Source organism: Brienomyrus brachyistius, chromosome 7, assembly GCF_023856365.1.
Source record: "Brienomyrus brachyistius isolate T26 chromosome 7, BBRACH_0.4, whole genome shotgun sequence".
NCBI lineage: Eukaryota > Metazoa > Chordata > Actinopteri > Osteoglossiformes > Mormyridae > Brienomyrus > Brienomyrus brachyistius.
The window spans coordinates 22,791,841-22,819,199 of record NC_064539.1 but is presented as its reverse complement, the minus strand read 5'-3'; the positions used below and the strand labels follow the sequence as shown (position 1 = coordinate 22,819,199).

Here is a 27,359-nt window from a genome sequence, read left to right as displayed (position 1 = left end):
GTCTCCGCTACCACCACTGCCTGTTTTAAAATCGTCCGATTTAAGGGGAACATCATCTCTGCCCTGCCTGGGATCAGACGAACATGGAACGCGTAATTTTGCACTTTGAGTAAACACCCTAAGATGATGTAACTATCATTTTGCTCCCTTTGAAGAATCTCCCTGCCCCCCCACCCCCCACCCCCGTGTAGAGCACATACTTTTCGTGGTGCTTTGGTGGTCTGTGAATAAATCCATTTCCTGTCTGGTGCGCTCTTATCACAGTGGCCCCGGAGCAGCAGGGGAGGGCACACAAAATCCCCAGCATGCCCCAGGTGCCGTCAACAATGGCCAGTTAAAAATAACCTACGTGTGGATTCTGCAGGCACATATCTCCAGCGTTACAGTTCTGCAAGTGTGCCTTGGGGCCAGTCGGATCTGGGGACCGGGGGGGGGGGCCTGATTTCAAACCGGTAGGAAATGGAAAAAACTATCACCCTGCCATTGGACCACGGCACATTATCTAGGGACATTTGGCTCAAATGACCTACAGAACCACTGAAGGCTGAAGGTGTGGGCCGAGTCTGACACAAAATTAAGACTGGGCCGATTTGCTGGTAGCCTGCATTTTGGATGGCGGGGGCCGCAAGCACAATATGGACCCCAGCGGTTGATGCGAGGGAGTACCAAGCAGCCACCCACCCACTTCTTCTGCGTGAAAGAGGCGCGTGGGCTTGAGTCTCACCCCACTGCGAGACGCCAGCCGCTTCCTCCACCCTGATTCCTGCGTGTAGCTGCAGTCTGACATGGACTGCAGGGTTCCACATTCATCATTTTGTGGAAAAGTAAAACACTTACTCTTAAGCAGTACTGATCCCCTAATTTTCTATGGCTTCCTGTGCAGTAAAATGTGTCATTTGCAAGGAAAGCTCAGAACCACAGGCAGCCGTCAACATAACTGCAGAGGACCGGCGCAAAAAACACAGCGAAATGTCGTTATTTTGGAGACAAATTGCATCCTGATGCCGTGATGTCGTGGCTGAAACAAGCGCTGTCACAGCTATTACCAGTATGTTCTGACGAGAATGAGCGAGACTCAGGTCTGGGAGAGCTGACACACACAGAGCTCTGCTGTTATGGTACTGTGCTGTCACGTGACTGCATCTTCAGTGAAATCTCTGGGTCACGTACGGGGACTGTATCATAAATGTCAATGGGATTAGAAGCTTATGACTAATGTATCAGAAATATTTGTCCTTCACATTGAGCTCTGGGGTTTAAATGACTGATGTTGCTAAAGTGGGTCAGGCTGGTTGGGTTATTGTCTTCACTTTTCAAAGGGCAAGCAGGGAGTGTGTCCCAGGCCTTCGGATGCACCATGGCCTCCTGCTCGGACAGCAAGACGTTTGAGGTCTAGACCTAATCTGACCTGACCTGACCCACTTGTGAACGAGCAAGTCCTTCAGGTGTGCCTCAGAGTAGATCCACACAAGGTCAGGTTTTCGATCATCTGCGGAGGACACTTCAGCTCTGAATAGTTCTCAGCCTATGATTACGAGTTCAAGCCAGTCCATAAAAGACAATAGCATCATTATCCAGTCCGTGACATTCAGCATACTCAGTAAGTGACCCAACTCTGTCAATTTTAAGGGGAGATGTTTAATTACACGACCACCTGCTGATCTCATAAAAAGCATGGAGCAGAACAGCAGTGACCCCGAATTCCCCTGCGAAACGTCACTCAGAGCCTCCTTCGTCAGGCTGCCGCTGTACGCCCCATGCTTAGGCTACCGGCAGCAGGGGCGTCACAACCACGGCTGCCACTGAACGCACGGAATCTGTCATTTAAGGGGGGTTGGGGGGCACCAAAATGATCTTTTTCTGCTTATCCTGCTCTTTTCTGTCTATATATCTGCAGGCATGAACTTGATGTTTGAATAATACATTCCTTCTGCTCTAGGAAGAAATTATACGCCTTAGGAGGGTAACGGCCTGATATTGCAGTGCAGATATATAACATATCTCCAGCGTATATATATATATATATATATATATATATATATATATATATATATATATATATATATATATATACCCACACTTTTGTCATTCCTTGCTTGCATTGTAAAATACACTCCTAAAAGAGGGAAATGAGCTGCATGACCGTAAGGCCTCCATAGCCCAGTTAATCACGTCTTGCTGATGTTTGCATCCATAATGTGCTACATTTGGAAATTCCTGTGCCATTCCTGCACTATAAACATTACACTAAACATTATAAAACATTCTAAATGCTAAGTAAGAGGTTTTTTTTGCAGGCTGGGCTCTGCAGGCGATTTCCAAATGCAGGCGCCCATCGTCGGCTGGGGGGGTCCCTGACGTGAGTCTCGTCAGAAGGCCGCCACCGCCTTTCCGATTGGTCCCTGGTACATGGTGAGGCGTGAGGGGACTGGATGAACACGCGCATCAGCACCATGGGCCGATGGCTACGCCGCGAGCAGGGGCCCCCGCTGGGGCGTCAGTCGGGCCCCAGCGTGAGTCTGGATCCCACGGCCCCGTCACACGCCTCTCCAGTGGTCCCACCCAGCGGGCATCTTCCCGTGGACTGCAGTGCTGTGCGTCTCATAATGACTTAGCAGATGCTTTCATATGAAGCGACTTGCAGAGATTAGAGCTTCACTGCAGAGCCATTAATAGAGCCGGTGACAAGTCCTCAAGCTCCTCAGTCACTGTGCACCATCTGTTGCCTCCAAACAGGCAGAGATCTCCTACAGACCCTCTTCCTGGTCATATCCTATTCAGTAAATGGGGTTCTCTAAGCAAAGGCTAATATTTAAATACTTTTCAAAGGGCTTAATGAAATGTGGACTGTGATCTGCCCACAGGTGACCAGGGCAGGACCTGCTCATGAAGTAATTTCATGGCATCTGCTCCCCTGTCATATACCTTGGTCTGAGGAAGCTTCACCTAGCTTGCAAATGCATGATTCTACATGTTAAAACAGATGGCTGTTCACCAGAGCAACGGGAATATGACCACTGCCCTCTTGCAGGGAGTTCAAACCCTTGGCCCCTCAAAGACATCAGGTTATGCTGCAGGCCACCAACGCAGTCTGAAAGCAAGCTCTGTCATGACTGGAGTTCAAAGTCAGAGTCCGTACAGAGTTTGTTCTACTCACTCTCTCACACACACAATTAGCAGGGCTCATCCACAACTGGGAACTAGTGCTTTCTGGCAGGTGGCTTCATGAATGGGGAGAAGGAGTGGGAGGTCCAGTTTGAAGAAACCTGGGACGGGGACAATGCACAAAGCTGGATCCCGAGGGTCTGTCCTGCACCGCACATTATGTTTGGACCGTGAGATACGTATGTCAACATACATTGTTGATCTACCAAATGCTGAGCCGGAGTAATGAGTTCCGGTGGGCTAGCACGCTCACACTGCAGCGCTTCAGAGTTCAGCTAAACGAGAGGAACGGGGGCTTGAGAGAGAACTCAGGGGATGGCGAGTGTGGTGTGGAGCAGATTCCACAGAAAGGCGGCTACAATTAAAAACATGGAAAGCTGTACGGAGGAACGTGCCTGGCTAAATCCGCAGCACTGCAGCATTCCCTGCACCTGCACATTGCATGAATTACAATGCGTGACTTGTTTTCCTGGCACAGTTTTGTGCCTATTGTCTATTTTTTTGTGCCCTGTTAGCTGTTACTTGTCTCGGGCACGGCTTGGTGAGTAAGCATCCCAGTGCACGTGTTGCACAAGGCCAATGAAACATCTTGAATTGGGAATTTCGAACAGAAAGCTGGCTGACCTTTTCTTAGACCTATATTTAGAGTACAGAGGGAGTTGTTGAACGCAGCCTTGTTAATGCAATAAAGCATTTAATATCACGCTTTATTCAAAAACCTTCATTTTGAGTGGGCGGTCTCACATCCTTCTACAGTTTTTATCTTGGTTGCTTTTCAATTTGGTCTTCGCTTGCCAAGACGGAAGAAGGTCAACTGATTCATGACTTATTCTGGAGATTAAACAAAACGAACTGGAATTAATTAACCTTTCAAAGCAGTCTGTCACCGTTTCTCACCAAGTCCTAATGAGACACTTTGACTATTCAATAAATTCTTTGAGCTGTGTAGGTATTAGAGCCACAAATGCTACAGAGACCATATTAACGATAAACCCAAGAAATCCACCTTCCTTTATGCATAAATGTGTGTCTCCCTTAAGGTGATTACATACAGGCCAATATATTGAGTGTGTTGCCAGGCAACTGCCAACCAGGTGAGACAAAGGGCAACTCATCTGGCTTTGGATGATCATGAAAAGTTGACCACTGCTGATCAAAGTTTTTCAAATAGAAATTTACTGCCTAATATTAATAGGAAAGTTCTCAGTTAAGAGCTGCAACATTGTTCAAAAAGTTTCCTTGAATATTGTCATCCTTAAGTTGATCTTAAGGGTAAGGAGCTCCCTGGGTGATGCATATCATTTGTAACCGATCCAATGATTTTGAGTAGGTTGACTATTGACATGTTCTGTTGAGCTTTGGGGCGTGGTGCTGTAGAATGGCATCTCCTAAGCTCTCACTCTGAATGGTCACATCTTCCGCTTCTGTGTACAGCTGCCCTCTCTGCAGCTGTCCTCTTAGAGGTATTTTATAAAGTTCTGTCCTTATATTAGTGTTTCCTTAAAAACGTCCATTTCTTAGTCTCTGCGTTACGTTATAGCAATTATTTGAAGAAGCGGAGGGTTTAGTGTTAGTTTGAAAACATATTTTTGTGGCACATTCTCTGCAAACAGCCATGTATGAGCTGCAATCCAGTCTCTTAGGGAGGGGTCTAATGTGTTGATAGATGTTAGTGCCAAGACCAGAACTGCTTGGTGTTCAAAAAGAAAAAGACATGATTCGGCTAATGCCCCTAACAGATGACTAGCTGGTCCAAAGGGCTGTTCGCAGCGTTTAAGCATGTAGGTAAAAAGAAGCATGATTAATGGATGGTATTGTGAAACTGACACCACGTTACCCTCTGAGACATACTTAACACATGTGATTTAGCTCCAAAACATCACGGCACCCGAACGTCACTCAGCACTGATGTATTCTTCGGTAAACTGGGACTGAAACGGCGACATCCATCACACAGGCCAGCCGTTGGGTCTTTTCAGTAATATGGCGGAGCGTACAGTGCCGTGGCGGCCAGCGACCGTGACGAATCTCCTTTCCGGCGTTCCCCACGACCCAGATCCAAGTCGGCATTCCTCAGCTTTCACGCCATTGTCCAACCGTCGGCCACGCGATTGAGCAGCGAACTACCAGAACGTGTGAACAGCGATCCGGGACACCCAAGGACCTCCCTCCATCACTTTGATGGCCTCCACCTGTATGGATGGGGAATGCAGCTCTCCAGAGTGGCTCGACATGGACTGGGCCTCCGCCTGTCAGACAGCATGCTACAGCATGGGGGCTCTCACAAAGTCAATGGCTGAGACGCCGTCCATGAAAGGGTGCTAAATGCTTATTTTTACACACATTTCAAAGCAAACACAGATACACCCGAGAATGGCAGACAGCGGAGTTCTCTTTGCCGTGGAGTACCTGACCCTAAACTATCTGGATATTGTCAAACGAGAGCAGCGCTACCAGGCCCAAGCCATGTCTGACACAATAAGCCAGCTTCACCATCAGCACAGCAAAGAGCAGCATAAATCCGCAGGAAATACAATGATGCCTGTTTCTACAACAAGTGATATATGGTCAGATGGACCATATATGGTCAGATGGATCATATATGGTCAGATGGACCATATATGGATGCTGGAGGCGTCATGTGAAGGTGCTGGAGACATCGGCACTGGGACGCTCTCACTCAGCACATTCAGGATGGGCTGTTTCCCCAACATCTGCACTTATCCTTGGGCAGCAGAGGGACAGTAGTGCACAGGCTTGGCAGCACCTTCTGCGTGATGAGGACTCTGGCTCGTGTAACTATATCCCGAATCTCTTCCAGCTGCCCCCCGGGAGGCACAGAGACTCATGTAAAATGTATTAATTCCTCCACGTCACAGACGGCAGGGCGGCCTCAAGGTCACACAGATTGTCGGGGAGGGACACAGCAAGTCGGACTGGCGACAGGTAGCCTTTGCACCCCCGACCACAGGGAGGTTTGAAGCCTCCCCCATCACAATAGAACTGACACTCTATCCAGGGAAACCAAACAGTAATGGAGGGGTGGGAATTCTCCATAAACTCCGCAGAGCCCTGGACTGCTTGGAGGCTGCTTCCCCCTCCCCTGGCCACCACTACCCACACCCCCACCGTGAACATGGTGTCCCCCTCCCCTGGCCACCACTACTCACACCCCCACTGTGAACACGGTGTCCCCCTCCCCTGACCACCGCTTGCCCCGTGATCACCACTTTCCCCTCCCCTGGCCACCACTCTCCCGCCCCAACGTGATCACTGCTCCCCCCTCCCGAGATCACAGTGTCTCCTTCCCCTGGCCACCACTGCCCCCTCCCCTGACTACCCCTTCCCTCGTGCCCTCTCCGGTGGGCAGATATGCCGTGTTCAGATATTCTGGGTGGCCCCGCCGGCCCCGTGTGACCCAAGTGAAAGGACAGCAGGGAAGTCCGGATCAGCGTTCGATGCAGCATAGAACTCTTAGGAAACCACACACCTTTCCCGCATGCAGAACCTCCAGGGTAACGCAGTGCCCTGCGTGTTACGCCCCTTGTGGGTGTCAGCCAGAGCATGCCAGGTTTGGGGTGGGACCTCCAAAGAGGGGAGTATTTCCTGTGCCAGGAAAGCGATGAGAAATAAGCGTCCACCTTGAATGAGAAGCCTTCTCGGGGCTGAATGGCATCCCTCATCAAAATCAGATCCTGTGCAATCTGGCAACCCCAATGCTGCGCAGCTACGAGCTGCAGTGGCTGGGGGGGTCAGATGACAAGTCGCATGTCATCAGCTCACCATGGCTAATCTAGGGCAGCGGCACAGGCGTCCACGCCGAAGCACAGCATGGAATCTTGGGTATTTATTTATGCCCGCCATTCTCTATAGCACACGTATAGCGCGCAGAGCATCGCTACCCCTTGGGGCAAATGGTCGACATAAAAATAATCCTCCATTTTTTATGCATGTTTAACAAAGAACACGCTGTTCCACATCACGTTATACTCAGGAGACAGGCCTGCGCTCAGCTGACATTTCGCACGCACTCTCACATGCCGCCATCATCCTCACAGGACGCAGGCTGGCACACATCATTTCCCCTTAATCCCCTTGCCATGACCAGTCAGGTGCCTTCCCAGCTCAATTGAGCTGTTGTCTGTTCTCCAGGCAGTAATATCCATCTACCCCCTCGCAAGTTGGGCAATTCAATCCGGCCGTGCTTTAAACCAATTTGCAGCCCGGATTCGGTCACGCTCGGATCACGCTGCTGAAAACGGCCAGAGGGGAATGGCCGCTGAAACGCGGCCCGGCTCTGAGAGACCAGCACACCTGCAGCCTGTCATGCATCATGTGTGCATCAGATGTCGTACATTCACAGCGTTTAGTTTAATTTAGTGCCATTTCAATGAAGCCGCGTGGTGGAAGACGGAATTCCCCTGGTGCCTGGATTTCTCCCTAAGATTCCTCTCCACACATAAATAATCTTCACGATAATCGTTATTTCTGAAGGGCCTGGGTCCTGCCTCGAGTGGTAACTTGAGCCGAATCGACCGTGAATGAGTCGGTCTGCATTTCTGTGACTGTACTTTGGGGTTGGATCTGGCCGAAAGCTACAGCCACGTCAGTCTGGCTGGTGAGTGCCTTTGCAGAGCCTCTCCTGCGTCACATGACGCCTAATTATTTCAAACACTTCCTGCTAAATTCCCGGATGGAAAACCTGCGGACAAAAACCGGGTCTCATTAGTGCAGCATCAGGAGAGTGGAAAAGATTATCATGTAATTATAAGAATGAGCACAGAAAGGTCATTACCCCCCAAAGATGAAAAAATTCCCTACCAGATTATCCCAGACACGGGGATTAAGTTTAAAAAGCCCCTTGAAACCCCAAATCGCAGCATCTTGGGGTGTTGTCGTGTCAACCTTTTCTAGAACTTGGAATGCACTAAGAAATGCAATAAATAAAATTAATTTTCACAGAATTAAATCCTGGATCAAAGAAAGGATGTATAACAAATGTTAAATATTCCAGTGACACCTCCCATCGGATCATATCTTCTCAAGGCCCACAAGGTACTAATTAATTCCTGCTTGTCTGCAGGGCCTCCTCTGGGCACCCAATGCAAATGAACTTAAGGAATAACGCTGCAAGAACTGGGGAGCCTGACAGGGCAGCCTCGGACCTCTGTCCCAGTCCACATGGGGATCTGTATGGAACGACAGGGAAGTTGTGGGATTGGCCAAATGTAGAATAAGGTGGCCTGTCTCAACCTGTTCTGAGCAGGAAGGTGTGAGCCAACACACCTAAGAAGCGAAGTACCGTACGGCTCAGATGCCCTGGCGCACGTGTGCTGGGAAACAGTGCAGCTTTTGTGCTGTTATCACCAGCAGATCTGCCCTGTTTAGATAAGGCACCTTGCTGAGAGGAGCAGCTGTGAATAGGGCCACCTGGACGTCGGATTGTTGCCCGTCTTGCCGCCCAATCGGCCGAATAATAGGCGACTTTGTCTGGATCTGGTGAGAATATGTCAGCAAGCCGCTCCTTGGTACCGTCAGAGAAGCATGACACCATTCGCCCCTTGTAACTTGTTCAAAGTTCAGACACCTCTCCGTCTGGACTACTGATGGAACAGATGGAACTGGGCTGCCGGAATATTCCACTCATCTTATATGAAGTTATCCTCCGGCTTTTCTCGCAGGCTTAACATTCCGGAGTCTCCGGCTCTTGAGGAGAGCGTAATAAATTCTCACACAGCCTTCCAAAATCGTCAAATTCTACTGCAAAAAAAAAAGGACTAATTTCCAAAAACTCCAGAACAAGATGTGGAAACGAGACCAGAGATGTCTGGAAAGAGCAGTCATTTCACATTTATGAAGGTTATTTAATCACACCGGCGAGCCGGTAAATGGTCCGTGCGCTTTGCGGGGGGAGACGAGACCCCTTCCAGGGTAAACATAGTGAGAATCAAATGGCTTTCAAAAGGAAGGAGGCTCCTCATCTCCTGCTCCCTCTGGTGACTCTCCAGCACTCAGCCTTGATGCTTCATTGAGTATCACAGGAAGACCACAGGCAGTGGGTGAAGAAGGTAGCTAATTCAGGAACCTCGGCTGTGCCCGGACGAGAGGGATCAGGATGCTCATTAACGAGAGGCTCTTTGCTGAAGCAAACTGATGGAGTGGCTGGGGTATCATGGTGGCTGGGAATCTTGGTTGCGGTGACCCGTGTTATGGCCACTTGGGTTAATGCGCGACAGCACCTCAGACGTGCCCTCAGGGCAGCATTGTGATGCGATGACCCGGTGGATCCTCTACTGCCCTGCACTTGTGTGGGCGGTACCAGCGAGGAAGAGCTTCCAGGACCAACCTCTCGATGCTGTTGGGTAATGAGAAGGCGGTACACGGTACTCGCGATCACAGCTGGTCAGGGCTCGGTGGAAATGAAGAGGGCAGGAGGAATCCAGGCCACACGGCCTCACTCACCCTCTCTGTACCCCAGGCTCCAGACAGAACAACAGGGGCCTTGCTGAAGTCACCAAAGCTAACAGCCTGGGACAGGCTGCTGGGGCACCACACTCGGACCCTGCTGGTACAGCACTAGACCCTGTATCCGCTTCAAGATGTGCTTAGCATGGGAAAAATGACCCTCCAGGAAGATAACGTGTGGTGCGTAACGCAGTAAGGCAAAGGCTAGCTGTGCTCTGCCGCAGTGATCGCGCTCGTCTGCATCCCGCCTGCAGGCTCCTTTTCAGGCCAACCTCATCCGGCGGAGCCAGAACCGGGGCCTGCGGGTCCAATTAGGGGGTAATTGGCATGATTGCAGTCAAATTGATGGGCTTCCCTTACTGTATTCTCCCCCCTCATCTGTCTCATTGCATGAAAAACAGTTTATTTGAAGGATAGCAGGTGTAATAAGCAGGAGCATGTAAAAAGCGTGTAAGAACAGGGACGCCGTGACATGTCGGCTCAGCCCCGGGGGCTCGTCCTGTGACTCAGTGCCCCCCCCCCCAACCTGTGGGCCCCGCTGCTACAGGCTGTCGCAGCAACCAGGGCATGGTTAACATTCTACTGCACGCCTCAGTGGCTGATCCCTAATGTGGCACTTCAGTAAATCCATCACGCTAAATGACTACGACTAGATGGCGGCAAGGGGGGGGGGGGGTTGGGGCGCATCGCTCCCAGACAGATGCACATTTGCTGTGTGCGAGGTCACTAGGGTAATATACCGTGGTTACGGATGGAGGTTTGTTTGCGAGAGAAATGTTGTAATGGTCCTGCCCAGGCGTGGTGTGGGACACACAGCCCCACACCGTAAATCAGGGGAGCGAGGCGTCACACCATGGCAGCATCTACGCCGATTTGTCCTCCATGTCTGTGCTGGGGGGTCCGGGGGGGGGGTCTGGGGGGGAGCGGCCAGCTGAATCTGGCTTTTATAGTGGGTGTTTGGTATGCGGCTTTGAACCCTCGATATGCCTCTGAAAAGGACCTCTGTGTCACCCCCTACCCCCCCCCCCCCCCAGCGTCTCATGCACCTGGATCCTCTATAAAATCCTGTTAGCAAACCTCAGGACTGCGACGTGGAATGTAAAACGCAGCCATTAAATATTCAAAATACCTAAATAAAACATAAAACCGTTTCATCACTCTCCTTTGGCATCACACAGAGAAGCTGTCGACAAGCTGTGATGCAGAAATGAAGAACGTTTAGTTGAAAACAGAGATGGTATCGGCATTATTTAACATTAAAACGTTTATCTGGGCAAAGCGAGTCATCACATCACTCTCACAGGTAGCTGGATGCTTCATTCAGTCACTGCGATGATCACTCACAGGTACAATGCAACCCCCCCCTGTCGGGTCCTGAATATGGAACCGGCTGGTTTTGCCGTTGCGGCACCCTCTGCCCAAACACAAAACACCCAGTCGCCAGCAATGATGAAGGGAGAAAAACAGGCACGAGATGGTCTTTCTGCAGACACACGGCACCCGAAAGCAGGCCTTTCTGCAGATACACGGCACCCGCAGGCGGGCCTTTCTGCAGACACACGGCACCCGCAAGCGGGCCTTTCTGCAGACACACGGCACCCGCAGGCAGGCCTTTCTGCAGACACACGGCACCCGCAGGCGGGCCTTTCTGCAGACACACGGCACCCGCAGGCGGGCCTTTCTGCAGACACACGGCACCCGAAAGCGGGCCTTTATGCAGACACACGGCACCCGAAAGCGGGCCTTTCTGCAGACACACGGCACCCGCAAGCAGGCCTTTCTGCAGACACACTGCATCCGCGGGCAGGCCTTTCTGCAGACACACGGCACCCGCAGGCGGGCCTTTCTGCAGACACACGGCACCCGCAAGCGGGCCTTTCTGCAGACACATGGCACCCGCAAGCGGGCCTTTCTGCAGAAACACGGCACCCGCAAGCGGACCTTTCTGCATACACACGGCACCCGAAAGCGGGCCTTTCTGCAGACACACGGCACCCGAAAGCGAGCCTTTCTGCAGACACACGGCACCCGCAGGCGGGCCTTTCTGCAGACACACGGCACCCGCAGGCGGGCCTTTCTGCAGACACACGGCACCCGCAGGCGGGCCTTTCTGCAGACACACGGCACCCGCAGGCGGGCCTTTCTGCAGACACACGGCACCCGCAGGCGGGCCTTTCTGCAGACACATGGCACCCGCAAGCGGGCCTTTCTGCAGACACACTGCATCCGCGAGTGGGCCTGTAATCCGCGATTACACAGCGGTCTGCCTCTGTCCTGGCAGTCTGGAGGCCTTGCAAAGCACCAGTCGATTACCATCCCGTCAACGCCAATCTGCACGGCGTGGTGATCCGGTAATCCAGCGAGCACAGGAAGCGGGAGTGAGATGATAACAAGAACACATCTATTATCAGGTCCCCCCCCCCTTAGTTTCTAGGGGGGAGAAACTGCCGCACAGGCTAATTTTGGAATATGTCATAAAGGGGACGTTTTTAGCGCGGAGAATTTTAATGAGAGGGAGTAACAGGCAGTCAGCATCCGCACGGCAGCACAAGCGAGGCATTTACGCCCCCTTCCCCCCCGGACGTGGATGCGGCACCCCCCACCACCTCACCCCGTGTGCTGCACCGGCCGTTTGCCTCTCACAGGCGCAGTGTACTGGAAATTAAATAGAAAAAGCATAACAGAGCGCAGTGCTGCCGTCTGGGGCAAAGATAACAAAACCTGGGCTCGCAGAGCGAGGTACTGGTCTCCGGCTGGCGTTCGCCCGCCACCCGCCTCCTGCCACCCAGTCCCCATCCAGCCAGGATGCAGACGGGTCACAACAATGACACAGACGCCCACCACAGGCTGCTGGAAATAAGCTGTTTGTTTTCCATTTAATCCTGTGTTTAAAACACAACTTAAAACAGCATAATCCTGCCTGTCTGCAGAGCTCAGACAGCAAAGCGGCTCCGGAGAGGGACATTTCCGCGCAGGGAACAACAGTGTGAGGCGGCTGGGCCAGGCCGAGCTGGAGTGACTGCTGGCGTAAGACAGGCCCGCGGCAGAAAGAGGAAACCGACGCCTTCCCATGGTACAGTGATCATTATTTACCGGAGTAATCATTTCTCCTGTTTTTTCAGTTAAATGGTGGTTGGGGGAGGGCGAGGGAGCGAAGTGGGGGATCTGTCAGACAGCAGAAATCTCACCTCAGAGGAAGTGGCCTCAGGCTAAAAAGAAAATGTTTCAACAAAGTGTCATGGAAGAATCCGGAACGGGGGCCGTTATGGCCTCAGCGTGGTGTGGGGCGACCCGGCTCCGGCTGAGCACCTCTCAGCCTGTGTGGCACTAATTACCATTTAGAGCTCACACTCTCTGAAGGGCTGACACCCAGGGCACCAGGTATGTGTGATACATTTTAGAGAACAGCACCCCGCCACCAACACCACATTTCCGCCCACAGCCGACCGATCGATGTCCAGCAGGGAGACATGAGCCACACACAAGAGAGAGGGAGTGGGGTGGGGGGGGGGGGATGGGGGTCCCTATTATATGCTCCATAATAACCACCACGAAACAGCCTGATAGCCAATGGAGCAAACAGAAGTTGAATTAAACAGATTCATTTCCAAAGCACTGATATTCCGTCATCTTTAATCTACTGCTTTCGGAAGGATTTCATTTATACAGAACAGCTTTTTAAATCCCACTGTCAAATTCAGGATATTAAATATATAAGCCAAAGGCAACAGCGTCGTTTCACATTGATATGTCACGTCGATGTTTGTTTATTTCATTAGGCGACTCGTTATAAATTGAACCAAGGCAATATTCATAATTAAGGTGAATAATTTTATGCTTTACACACTAAGGAGACAGAATTTCCTATGGCTCTGCTGCCTGACGTATGTTTATAAAAATCTGCTCCCCACTTAATTACAGTGAGTTAAACCATAAAGACTCATTTTTTAAATTTACTTTTTAAATTAAACTTGTTACCAAAACCAGCGTTCCGTGGTATGGAAGTCATTTCAAGATGTAACCATTTCTGAAGACAATTACATACTGCGCCGGACCCCAGTCCATAAGTGTGTGAGAAGAAAACAGTGGCATAATTATTCTTAAAATCACCGCTTACAGCCCTTCAGAGCACAGAGTGCTTTCCCTGCTTCCTTTAAGAGCCTCTCAGATGATAAAAGGACACGTTTCCCTCAGCTTCAGCACCGAAAAGCAATATCACAGTCGGGAGAGACTCTGGAAACAGCCACACAGCAGCCACTCAGACGTGAAGCAGGGATTCTTCAGGCTAAACTCCCTGGCAAACAGCAACACCGCATCCATCCGTCTCCCATAACCGCTTATCGGAGGCAGGGCTGCAGTGAGCCCGAACCTATCCCAGGACACACCAGGCACATGGCAGGGAGCGCCCTGGATGTGCCGGCAGTCCATCATCACAGGACACACTCACAATCACACACAGCAGGCGATTCACCGTAGACAAGGCAATCAATCAAAATGCATGTTTTTGGACCGCAGAAGGCAAACCGGTGTAGCTGGAGGAAGCCTGGCAACACGGGAAGAGCACGTAGAGAACATAGAGTGAGAAATAAACCCCCAGCCCTGGAGTCACCTGCAAGGGTATAAACGACGTGACATAACCAATAACAAGGAGGATAACATGAATGTGACATGAAAAGTACCAATGATGATGATGGAATATGAAAAATCATATTGTGCACGGTGGAATGTGTATTATCCATCCATCCATCCATCCATCCATCCATCTACAGGCCACGCCTCCTGGTGAGGGTTGCAGTGAGATCTTGCTTTAGAGACGTTTCATATTTCTGCTATTTCAGCTCTGGGCCCACATCCCTATTTGCCATTCATTTTGCAGCAGCCTTTCCAGAAACATCTACGGAAAATTCCTGCAGTGAAGCGTTGCTGACAGGATGGGCCGACACCTCGCTGGAGGTGACGCGCAGAGCGACTCCTGGGGGCTGCATATTATCGCCCCAGCGGCACGCTGCCTCAGCAGCTCCACTGCCTTCATAGCTTTCACTGCTATTTGCCAAAGTCACACGAGTCCCCTTCCTGCCACTCGCTACCCGCTGTCACATGACGGCCATGTGGAAGTGCCGGCCCCCCACTGGCAGAGCTGTCCTTCAGACTCACGTCCTTGGTGCCCTCCCCTCCCCTGCTCCAGCCCCACCCCCATCTCTTAGGTCATTATCTCCACCTGACCCCTAACCCTGTCAGTGTGGTCGGTAATGTGACACCAGGCAGCCGGTCAGGTAACTGCCGGATAAAGCCCAGGGGGACTGTAATGGATGGGTGAGGGGGGGTTACAGTGACAGAGCGGTGGGGGTGGCTGGCTTACCTTGCAAACTTCGTTTCTGTGCAAAGACGACGACCACGGCGGCCAGCACCACGCAGCAGAGTGACGTCACTGCGTTTGCCATCTGCGGAGAGAAACAGAGACAGAGGTGGGGGTCAGCATGCTGCAGGGACAGCCCCCCAGTGACTGGCCAGCCCGCCCCGCTCACATTACCCGCATGTGTGCGGAGGGGGGGGGGGGGTGGTCGCAACATGGTATGCAATTGCAGCGAGAGAGTGAGTGCGAGGAGTCGAGCAGACCGGTATGACAGCGTTCCGGCACAGAAAAGGCCGTAATCAGCAGCCCTGTATGTTCATTTAAACATCAGACCCACTGCCAGAGAGTCAGTGGAAACTCTGAATGAAAAAGTGTAGCACGCACAACCCCATCAGGGGCGGGAAGCCCAGAGCACGACATCGTAACACGCAAGGCGAAGGGTGGGGCGCTCTGATTCAACACTCTTACATTATTGATACAGCCCGCACCATTACAGCTTTCGCGCTGTCATGTGAATAAAAACACATCAGCATCAATGCGCTTGCCATGTTTATTTGGAAAGAAAGAGACCCGAGACCCTGACTGAGATATTTAACAGGCAGCGATGGCTTGATTAATCTGACGGTGCTCCAGCAGCAAAGCCAGCGGAGACCCATCTGGGCTGTCAGGTTCGGTGCTTTGCGCCTGCCTGCGTTTTGCCGTTTGTTCGCCTTAATGCATTTCCTTTGAACTCTGAAGTACAGAATTCATTTTGCAACAAAAATAAAAAATCGGGATGGAAAACACTTCTCACGCTCACGACACAATGGCAGCAAATACAAAGGAACCCTACAGTTTTAACAAATCCTTTGATTCATAATAATGCAGTTTTCCTGCAATTATTCCTTAAAGGGCTTATATGGCGTCTAAAATAATGAGTTTGTCTGAAGGCCATTGATAACGGCGTGTTAATATTCATGACACTGAGCTTATACCAGGACTCTGCTTCATTAAAATGCCTCACGTCTAACTACACAGTACCATTAAAACATTCCCCAGCAGAACCAAATATGATTACAGGTATGGTTTTGGCTGAATTAATGGACGTATAAGATACAGAAATAGAAATGCTTGTGCAAATGACCTGCTTCCTTACGGACCATCAGAAAGGCAGAACTGACTGGCATGCGACACTGATCCAGTGTGCTAGACAGACCACACAGGAGGGTTGATTACATCCGGATCTGATGTGCTAAGATAAGAACAATAACTGCATGGGGGGGGGCACATCGAAGGATAAACCAGCTGTTTGGGGACGATCACCGGGATGATCACGGGAGTCGAACCCAAAAGACGACGAGGACATCAGCAGCTGAGAGGCGCGGAATTGGACCAGCGGCGTAATCGATGCCGGGAAATTAAAGCGGGTGACTAAAACCAACCCAACAGAGGACGGCGGCCCCCAGCGCCCCAACTGGGTGCTTAATGCCCAGGCGCCGCAGACATTTATGGGAGGACGCTGTTAAACGGGCTCGTGGGGTGGAGAGCAGCGGCGTCGGCGTTTATGGGGTGCCGTTCTCAAGCCGCTATTCGCTTTCGTCCCCCCCCCCCTCCCCCCCCAGACGGGCCACTGCTGCCATGGTCCGCGCACCCCAGAACCCCCCCAACTCCGTGTCCTCTTAACAAGCACTTCAAAGCCACATAGTACATTTACATCCTATTCTTTTAAGGCCCAGAAAAACACATCTCACTGGAAAGACGGCGCTTTTCACTTCGGGACGACAGGGGAAGAGAACGAAGGAGGAGCGTCCTGCTCCGCACCGGCCACAGCAGGGGCCACCTCATCACATCCGCACAAAGCGCTCCAAAAAGACATTTCCAGTTAATTCCTAAAAAGTTTCTTTCTATGTGCGGCATCTGAGGGAAATCTAAATGTGAATAAACTGCGATCAGCCTGATTTGACGTGGAATTACCCTAATTGTTGTATCCTCCTGAAAATCAATTCACCGCTGCCAAGAACGGGGATTAAAATTTCATGGCTCCCATGTTAGCCTGACGCCTTTGTCTCCTGCCCTGCCTGGGAACAGTGGGACGCAACTGGGCGAGACGAGCCCCGGGCCTCAAAGCCCAGGATAAACATGGCCCTCCCCGCCGCAGCCGGCGCTCTCACAGGCAGCTGTTTGCGCGTCTCGGCCCTTTTCTCAGGGCACCAGCGACCGCCGGCCCTCGCTGGAGGCTTCGCCTTTGTTTCCCCACACTGCCGCCCTTTCTAAGCACTTCACTCACACACACAAATCTTCTGCTGCTTGTTCAGGGATTTCTCTCTAGGGCCACGGAGGTGGTAACAAAAGGATGATGTCGCTGATGCCGTTTTCCCGCGGGTCTGTCCGCGTTAGCTGTGTTCCGCCTCTCACCAGGCCTGCACTTGACAAGAAGCCAGCTGCAGCCCTGCTACCCACAGGCCAGCCAGGTTAATGCCTCGGCCCCCGGCTTGTCTCGGTCAGACACTGAGCTCCTGGTTTCCCCAGCCCGCATCTGTAGGAGAGCAAATAATCGGGAAGCCGGTGGCACCCCCATCTACAGAAGACACGGCACTCCAGAAGATGCCGTTAATCTGCTCTAAACCGATTTTTCTCTGCAGATTAATCATTAGACTACACCCCTCTGAAAGGTCATGACATTGTTAATTCTTAACATACTGCAATCAGAGAATGCACTCACCCCCCCCCCCCCCCCCCCAAACACCCCCCGACATGTGCTTTCTGTGGAACGACCAGGATCAGGAAGATGATCAGGAAGATGATCAGGAAGATGATCAGGAAGACGACCAGGAAGACGATCAGGAATACGTCCAGGAAGACGACCAGGAAGACGTCCAGGAAGACGTCCAGGAAGACGACCAGGAAGACGACCAGGAAGACGACCAGGAAGACGACCAGGAAGACGACCAGGAATACGACCAGGAAGACGTCCAGGAAGACGTCCAGGAAGACGACCAGGAAGACGACCAGGAAGACGTCCAGGAAGACGTCCAGGAAGACGACCAGGAAGACGACCAGGAAGACGACCAGGAAGACGACCAGGAAGACGTCCAGGAAGACGTCCAGGAAGACGACCAGGAAGACCCACGATGCCACAGGGGCCAGCCAGCATGTGAGGATGGGACAAACTCAGCCCTCACTATGAGACTGGGGCAAAACGCACTCCTCTCTGAAGCAAATGGTGGGTAACTTCACACGGGGTCAAAATGCCCACCGTTATTATTCTCTGCCACTCAAAGAGGGGCAGCTAACCGGCCAAAAGGCTGCCCTACATCCTTGAGTCGCTTTGATGCAGTGAGCAAGGACCCAATTAAATGGAAACAGAGCAGGTCTTCAGAAAAGTCTCAAACAGGCACTGATAATACACAGAGACATGACAGAAAACTGACACATACATATGTGTGTGTGTGTGTGTGTGTGTGTGAACTCTTTTGTTAATGTGCCAGTGACTTCAGTTCTTCAGTTCTCAGAAAATTGAACATACGAGTAGAAATAAACGGATAGAGCTGGAGATACATAGATATTAAAACATCTGCTTATTTGTGAAAGACTGGCGGGACTGCAACCGAGTTACTGAAGAAGCTCAGTCCATGGCTGGCGTGGACTGCAGAGCCATCAATAGATCCTCATACCCACCGATTAAATAGTGCAATTACACCAGCTGCCCTGACCCACAAATGTCTAAATAATTATAGATAATAAAAGTCTGATAGCAAGAATGGGAAGGAGCTACAGTAATTTTAGCGTGTTATAATAAGTTTCAAAACAACATCAGGCTGTGTCCGCAGAGAGCCTGATTGACGCTTTCCATTTACACAGAGCGGCAGGAATGAAACAGACTGACAAGGGTGAAATTAAAATCATATTCCCAGCCCTGGCTTTCAGCTCGACTGTCCGGCCACCCGATGGGAAGTGACTGGCACAGCGTGAATCATTCACAGAGGCCTCCTCTAGCGACAATGAGCCGCTGTGTCATAATTTCACCCAAAATTCATTCGTTGCTTGCATTCCCACGTATTTATTTATTGATTCTGGACGTTCTGATGCATTTGGCTTGCCGGTTAATTGAAAAATAAAGCCGCCTCATTGTGGCCTCAAACGATTTTCCCCTCAAACGTGGAGCCCAGATACAATCTGCATTTTCAGGAGAAGTATTCCACACGTAGTTCTGTGGATGCTCGCTGACTTACTGTGAGGGTCACTGCACAGCTGGGCAGAGAGGTGCGTTACGTAAGGCCAGCGCGATGCCCACAGGAGCCGCCCTCAAAGACACGCATTGTTTCTAATCACAAAGACCCCCGAGCTGACCTCTAGAGGCCCACCTGCTTGGAGCGAGCTGTGAAGCACACCCCTGTATCGATGTTTCCTCCCATTAGTCATGCTGGGTCTGTCTTTGATGATAAATTCCTCAGAAGTCTTTGTGCAGCCCCCTAACACCACCCCCTCCCCCCTGCATGGATGTACCTGGGGATAGGATAGTGAGCAGAGAGAAAGGTACTTTTCAACCCGATGAGGCCCAACACGATCCTTCGATCCAGGTTTAGCGTATCAAAATAGTATGTGTGTGTATGTGTGTATATACATATATATAGCGCTTAGCAGGATGCTGCTGGTCAGTGATGGTCCATGGACATTTTTGACAGTTAAATAAACAGCTTGAATGACCACCAGATATGAAGCATGAAGGTAAACAACATGAATATTTTAATAGCACAAAGAATTGTGAGGGTCTGTTGCAATACTGCATAATGCGTAGGAGAGAGGGCTCCCCTACCGCCAGCGGTGTCAAGACTCAAATTCAGCTTCTTGATTATTCTGTTGGTTTGGAGATTTGGAGTCAACATTCACTAAACTCAGAGACACACACACACACGTGTGAATGTTAGATAAATGGGGCAGATGCGTTTCATTTCATTGCAATTTGTGTCTTTTTAAAAGAAAAAATTCCAGAATATGACCAAGGCCTGCATTCCCTCCTTAACTGGTTTCCAGCAAAAACCCAGTTGCCACACATGGCTCAGTCCCTCTAATTAATTCCTCACCACACCATCAATCACGGCTGAGAGGGGATAGACGCGTGTGACACTTGGCCACACTCTCGGCTTCTGGCCACAGCCTTTGTGTGCCACTGAGGAGGGAGTCGTCTCCTCTGGATGGAACAGAAACACCACCCCCTCCCCCCGCAGTCCCCAAACAGCAACATTGCGAGCGAATCAAAGCCCTGGGGGGTGTTGGGGACGGAGGCGGGTTGAGACACGGCTGTGAAACACACGGCTGAACCAGACCGTTTGCAGTGCGCACTGCATGCTGCTGTGGCACATTGTGAAGCTAATCGCTAAAATGGGTTAAAAAACAGTGAATCTTTTCCGGTGTTACTGAATGGGTCTCTTCGTCATGCGCAGTCCGGCCACTTGGTGGCCCAGACAGCCTGTTTAGTTTATTGACGGGGAACGCCAGCGCCCGCCTGGATAAGAATAGCCACGTCACTGGCGGCCTCCGTCAGGTGAGAGGGCACTGGGATGCTTTCAGAGCCGTCATCCGGAAGGCAGGAATGTTAACTGCAGCCTTATCCAATTTCTCGAATGACCTGAAACGTTTCCCACCTGCCACCCGCTTCCAGACGGCAGCGAGAAAACCTCCGAAAATGGCATTTGGAGACTGTAAAGCAGAGGGTGATTGCTACTAGGCTGGCCTGTCTGGCTGATCCGTGTGCCTTAAATACACCGTTTTATTCATCTGGAGAAGGAGCACTGAGCGGGGAAGGTGTTTCTGCAGGGGAGGAAAGGGCCGCGTGGAGGGCAGACTTCCTGCGTGACGCTGCCGCACGGCCGAACACTGAACCAGGGCTCACAGCAGCAGCTGTCCTTCAAAGACAGACGGTTAAGGCTTCATACCTGAGCACTGATCCGTCTCGTCAATACGGCACATTGATCAAGTTTATGAACTAGAAACTGAGGAAATATGGGGCTGCTTCATAAAGCCCTGACCTTCAGCGATCAGCGAGAGTTCAGAGAAGCTCTGTTCTCCCCACACACACATACAAACGCACATACACACACAGACACGCACACATATACACACATGCATGTTTATAACCATATCTTTGCGGGGACTCTCCATTCCTTTCTATGGGGAAAACTTTAATCCCAACATGACGACCCTTAACCCCTAAACAGCTCTAACCTTAACCATCAAAAATCAAACAAAATACAAGACTTTTGCCATTATTGGTTTTTTGATTGCATTCACAAGTTATTATCACATTGTGGGGGACATTTGGTCCCCCACAATGTAATATGAACCAAATCCACACACGCACACAAATGCTGGCGTATCTATTTAAATGCAGACCTTCCATTTGATTCCATGTGGAAAAACCTTAATCCAATCACGACAAGCATAACCCCTACCCTGTCCTAATCTTATTTATAAGTAACCAAAAAAAACAAGACCATTGGCATTGTTAGTTTTTTGATTGCAGTCCCCACAAGGGCAAAATAACACATTTCTAATCACATTATGAGGACGCACACATAGACACACACTCACACTCACAGACACACACTCCCACACACTGTGGCATGCCCCTATCCTGTACAGAAGACTTACAGACTGACAGTGAGTACTCCTACACTGACCACGATACCAAACTCCCAATATTTGCTTATGGTCCAAAAAAAGGTGAACCACAGGCTCTCAGTGAGGTACTGAGGAGGGGGTGGGTGGTGGTGGGGGGCTTCACAGAGCAGCCACACATGATCCTTACCTGCCGTGACCCGGTTCCACCTACATGGCCCACCCAGGCTGCGGCCGAGCTACTCTTCACCCCAGTCGGACTCTCTTAGTGTGTAAGGAGTCTGTTGTGAGAAGGCCCAGGGTAGAACCTCAGGAGGTCATTCACTGAGAGGCCCTTATGAGGCCGGTGGACCCATAAAGCCTGCCCCCCTCCCCCTTCATCACCGCGTTTCATCTGTGGCAAGCGGCTGTGTGCAAACTGCACACTTCCTAAGGCAGTGCGACGTTTTAAGCAGAGACCTCACATCGCTGGTCCCCGGACACTGGGGCGGTTTCACACACGCTTCCCCCCCCCGTCCGGCGCGGGCGTGAGATGCTCCGCACGTCAGCCAGCCCGGCGCCCTGCTTGTTTACCCACCGAGAACCTTCTCCTCGCAGGAATAGGTAAACATTTCAACATGTGGTATTTTCAGCACAGCGCAGTATTTGGAAATGCAGTGTAAGTATGTCTTTCTGAAAGTTAGTTTTTGAAATAAGACTGGTTAAGTAGCTCATCAAACAGACTACACAACAAGGCGAGGGGGCTGGACACATGAGAGAATAGTGTAGAGCCCAGTACACCTTCCCACCTATGGCCTCAACTCACCCTCTCTCAGAGAAGAGTAAAAACAGAATTAGTCCAAACTGAACAAAAGCTCCCTCCAGTGCTAGTAAATTCTGATTCACTCACTGTTGGATCCAAAAACAGACTTTCACAGACCAGCTGCACCTACCCACTGACGTGTGTTAGCCTGTCTGCCAAATTGCTTAGACAGTCTGACACGATTTCATCATTAGCATATCCATAGCAACATGTCTGTTATGATCAGCCCGTTAGCTTATCCATAGCTACATGAATGTTACGATCAGCCTCTTAACTTACCCATAGCTACATGTCTGTTATGATCAGCCCATTAGCTGATCCATAGCTACATATCTATTACGATCAGCCTGTTAACTTATCCATAGTTACATGTCTGTTATGATCAGCCCGTTAGCTAATTCATAGCTGCATGAATGTTATGATCTGCACATTAGCTTATCCATAGCTACATGTCTGTTACGATCAGCCCATTAACTTATCCATAGCTACATGTCTATTACGATCAGCCCATTAGCTGATCCATAGCTACATATCTATTACGATCAGCCCGTTAACTTATCCATAGCTACATGTCTGTTACGATCAGCCCATTAGCTTATCCGTAGCTACATGTCTGTTATGATCAGCCCATTAGCTTATCCATAGCTACATGTCTGTTATGATCAGCCCATTAGCTTATCCATAGCTACATGTCTGTTATGATCAGCCCATTAGCTTATCCATAGCTACATGTCTGTTATGATCAGCCCATTAGCTTATCCATAGCTACATGTCTGTTATGATCAGCCCATTAGCTTATCCATAGCTACATGTCTATTACGATCAGCCCGTTAGCTTATCCATAGCTACATGTCTGTTATGATCAGCCCATTAGCTTATCCATAGCTACATGTCTGTTATGATCAGCCCATTAGCTTATCCATAGCTACATGTCTGTTATGATCAGCCCATTAGCTTATCCATAGCTACATGTCTGTTATGATCAGCCCATTAGCTTATCCATAGCTACATGTCTGTTATGATCAGCCCGTTAGCTTATCCATAGCTACATGTCTGTTATGATCAGCCCATTAGCTTATCCATAGCTACATGTCTGTTATGATCAGCCCGTTAGCTTATCCATAGCTACATGTCTGTTATGATCAGCCCATTAGCTTATCCATAGCTACATGTCTGTTATGATCAGCCCGTTAGCTTATCCATAGCTACATGTCTGTTATGATCAGCCCGTTAGCTTATCCATAGCTACATGTCTGTTATGATCAGCCCATTAGCTTATCCATAGCTACATGTCTGTTATGATCAGCCCATTAGCTTATCCGTAGCTGCCTGTTTGTTCTGATTAGACAGATGTTCTGTTTGACCTGTCCGTTCTTCTGGGGGCAAAAGGCAATGTTACAGAGACAGAGTGACAAAATCGGTCATCAGATGACTTTCCTTGTCGCCGTTGGTGATAAGCTGAGCTCCCGAAAGCTAACACAAGGGAGACCAGTGGTCGACCCAAAAACAGAAACAGGGCCGAATTCTGTGCGGCTTGTGAGGCAGAGCAGCTAAATCCAATTAGTGGAACAGCATGGCTTTTGTATCTAATGAAGGCGGCCCGTCCCGGGTGCTCCTGCTCAGATCCATGCTGAATCCTGAGCTTTACAGCCAGTTGTGATGCAGCATTAGTGTGTTTCTACGCGAAGCACTACATACCTAGAGCTACTCTGACATATATATGCATAAGCATATCCATCCGTACAACCATTCATCTTCCAGGCACTTATTTTGTACGGCGCCAGGGAAGCGTTAGAATATGAACACACAAATACACACAGACACAAACATATGCACACATATCACACATGCACGCACACGACACAGAGCATTTCTGCAGACAGCTTGGCTCTGTTGGCTGACGTTAACTCCCGATGTGATCTATGGCCAGTAATGTAATCATATTTTCCTGCATGGCCCTGGGCGGGCAGCTGCCACAGAGAGCCAGCACAGGGCCCGGCGGCGTAGCCCATGGCCTCGTGGGAAGGGAAGGGGCAGGGATTAACCCTCTCCACACAAGGAGAAGAAAGTAGGCAGTGTAAAGGGCGCCGCCCTAAGGTGGGCGCTCCGCATGTCTGTGAGACACAGCACAGGCAGAGGGCACTCCAGGGGCCAGTGGCCCTTGGGTGTGATGGACAACTATCATGACCAACCGCTATAGACCTGACATAAGCAGCCCGGTGCAACACCCAGCTTCCTCCTCTGTGTGTCCCCCCACCCAGCCCCCCCAGCACCCCCAGAACGTCTCTCATCATTCGCCTGACACAGTCATTAGGATTCTGTTCCCAAGTTCCTGGCCTTTTCGGCGCTTATTAGCCAGGCAATCCATTATGGCAGGCTGGGCTCAGCCGGCTCCCGCGGACTCCTAGATTACACGCGCCAGGCAGGGGGGGAAGGGCCGTGTCATCCGCAGGGGGGGGGGGGGGGAAATATTCCATCAAACCCAGTGCACGGCCAGTTGGACTCAATCTAATTCAGCAGCAGCGTCAAACAAGGTGGAAGGGAACCGTCTGATAAAGGAAGGGAGATAATGAGGGAGAGAGACAGGGCTGACAGGAAAGGTCTCACTGATACGCCAGGGCTCTTACCGAAAGGCCCCTCCCTCTGGTGACACCACGTAGCCGGCTGTGTGCTCCACATGCCTCTGTCTTCTTTGAGGCTCAGATCTGAGGCCGTTTGATAATTCGGCTCATGATGTTTTTGTATCAGCAGCATGAGCCACAAATAATCAGGAAGCAGAGCGAGGTCAGAGCTCCCTTTGATTCTGCGTCCTCTGAGAAGTCGGGGCTGGTCGACTGGCTCGCAAAGCTGCCGTTTTAATTACTAATTAAGGAGATAGGGTATCAGCCGTCTCTATGCACATGACGACAGGTGCAGCTATCAACATCATCATCGCTGTCATCATTGTCGCCATCATCATCATCATCATGAGACGCAAGTGAAATTAAATGAGACCTGCCTTCGGGGGACTCTTCAGAAGGTGAAACGTATGAAAGGGACGCAGACACACATGCATGGCGGGGAGCAGGACACCACGGTCAACCAAAACGAACTTTCCTGATCGTCATCAGCTCCGGGGTATTTTGCTAAATCCCCTCCATTTTGTAAACTGCACATTGCAGTGAGCAGTGAATTTCGGATAATTAATATCCCGTGGCAGGTGTCTCCACCCCCCTCCCCATCAGGGCTCCACCTCGCGGTTCAGATTTTTCCAAGCCTCACACTAGAGAGGTCAAAGGTCAAAATAACTAAAGTTGAGCTGCCCAGTCCCACATTGGCGGCGTCTTTCAGGGGGAGGCTGTGATCACTCCTGCTGAGCTCCGGAGAGGCACTACAGCGAATGGAAACATGCTAGCTGCATTTTATAGATTATGCTTTGAATCGATGCTCTTATTCAACATTGAGTAATATCTCTCATCACTGGGTTTTTTTTTTTAATGCCTGTTGACATACATTTCCTGCTGCGTGCCTCCGAAGCTGGATCATCACAGGTTAAGCACTGAACAGCAGGAGCCTCCGTGGAATGAACTGGTGATGTTCTGGACACTGACCACCGACTCGTTAAGCTCACCACTGAGCCACACCCACATGGGCCAGTGGAGGCTGTGTCTCAGAATTTGAATCCTGCCCACATTTCCCCACCTGCCGGGACACGCCCCCACCTCAGGACTGACAAGCTGCAGACTGGGTGGTCTTCCCCAGCCCCCCCCCCCCCATTTAGTGTTCAAACAGCACAGTCATTATTTACCATCATTGTGAAGCACCCCCCCCCCCGCCCCGCCCCCCCCACAAGGTCTCCAAACGGGATTATCGATCCGTCTCTGCCCGCCACTATCAAAGCGGTGTTGAGCCTCTTATTTTCTCTCTGCATCCTGACGCCCGTCTGATACACGTAAGCCTGACAGGGAGATGAGGAGCTCAGAGTGGGGCCTGTCCTCGCTGGGCCTGTGTCTGAACATCACCGCACATGAGAGCCGAATGCAGGAATGCAAATAAATGATAATAAATAAATAAATAAATAAAACAAAGTCGTTGATGAATCAAGTAGCGCCGTCCTGTAGGAGCCACTCATGCTGCAGCCAGATTCTTAAATCGCTGTTAAAAACTGATCCCAGGACCTGCACATCTACCCAAAACATCCACCCATCTGCCATAGCTGGTACCTAAAAGAGCGCAGACACGCTAACCCGGTCCCCCCCCCCCCCCGAATTCCGCCACCACACGGAGGTTCATGTCTACGACCAGCAGTTCACTTTCAGAGAAACTTTCTTGATAAAGCAGTTGTATAATTGCCTTGCTGTCCATCCTCTTCTTCTAATTGCCTGGTACTGCGACGAGGTAATCGACATAATTAAGAAGTATGACTTCATACAGAGTCGCGTGCAGACAATGAGGAGAATAAATCACCTTCCGCACAAATAGTCAGGCGGCATTAAGAGGCAGAGAAGGTCTAATTATTGCAGAGCTATTACAGCCGTCCTTACAGTCCCTTAATATGCGGGGATGTGAGCTAAAGAAACCGAGGATCATCTTCATAATGGATTTTTTTTCCCCTAGCTTGGTTATTCTGCCAGGGCCCCCCAAATGCAGGGGTGCCCAGTGACCCCCTCTGCCCCAGTAACATTCCACCCCTGGCTATAGCGAATGGATTCGGAAGATCCTGGAATCCCTCATTTTCCATGACAGCCCTGTCCAGACATGACTCCATGGGCAGCGGAGGATACTGACCCTCTTTAACGCTAACCTGCCATGCAGCACAGTTTAATTGTTAGTCGCTGAATACCCATGTGTATTGTACATGCCTGCTAATTGTGTAGCATGATCCCTGCAGCCCAGACAGCTTGTTAGCGATTGACACTCAGGGGTAGATGTACGTTACGATCACATGTACTTATACATGTGTACTGCTCTTATACACACACACTACTTACAGCCCCT

The 27,359-nt window shown here is 50.6% G+C and overlaps 1 protein-coding gene across 2 annotated transcripts in view; it reads right to left on the bottom strand.

The window, feature by feature from the left end:
* cntfr (ciliary neurotrophic factor receptor) overlaps window positions 1–27,359 on the bottom strand; it is a 109,213-nt gene that overhangs the window by 50,623 nt on the left and 31,231 nt on the right. For both annotated transcript variants that reach the window (XM_049021439.1, XM_049021440.1), the window contains exon 2: window positions 14,990–15,071. In XM_049021439.1, coding sequence (XP_048877396.1) covers window positions 14,990–15,071 — 82 coding nt within the window. The remainder of the gene's footprint in view (window positions 1–14,989; window positions 15,072–27,359) is intronic.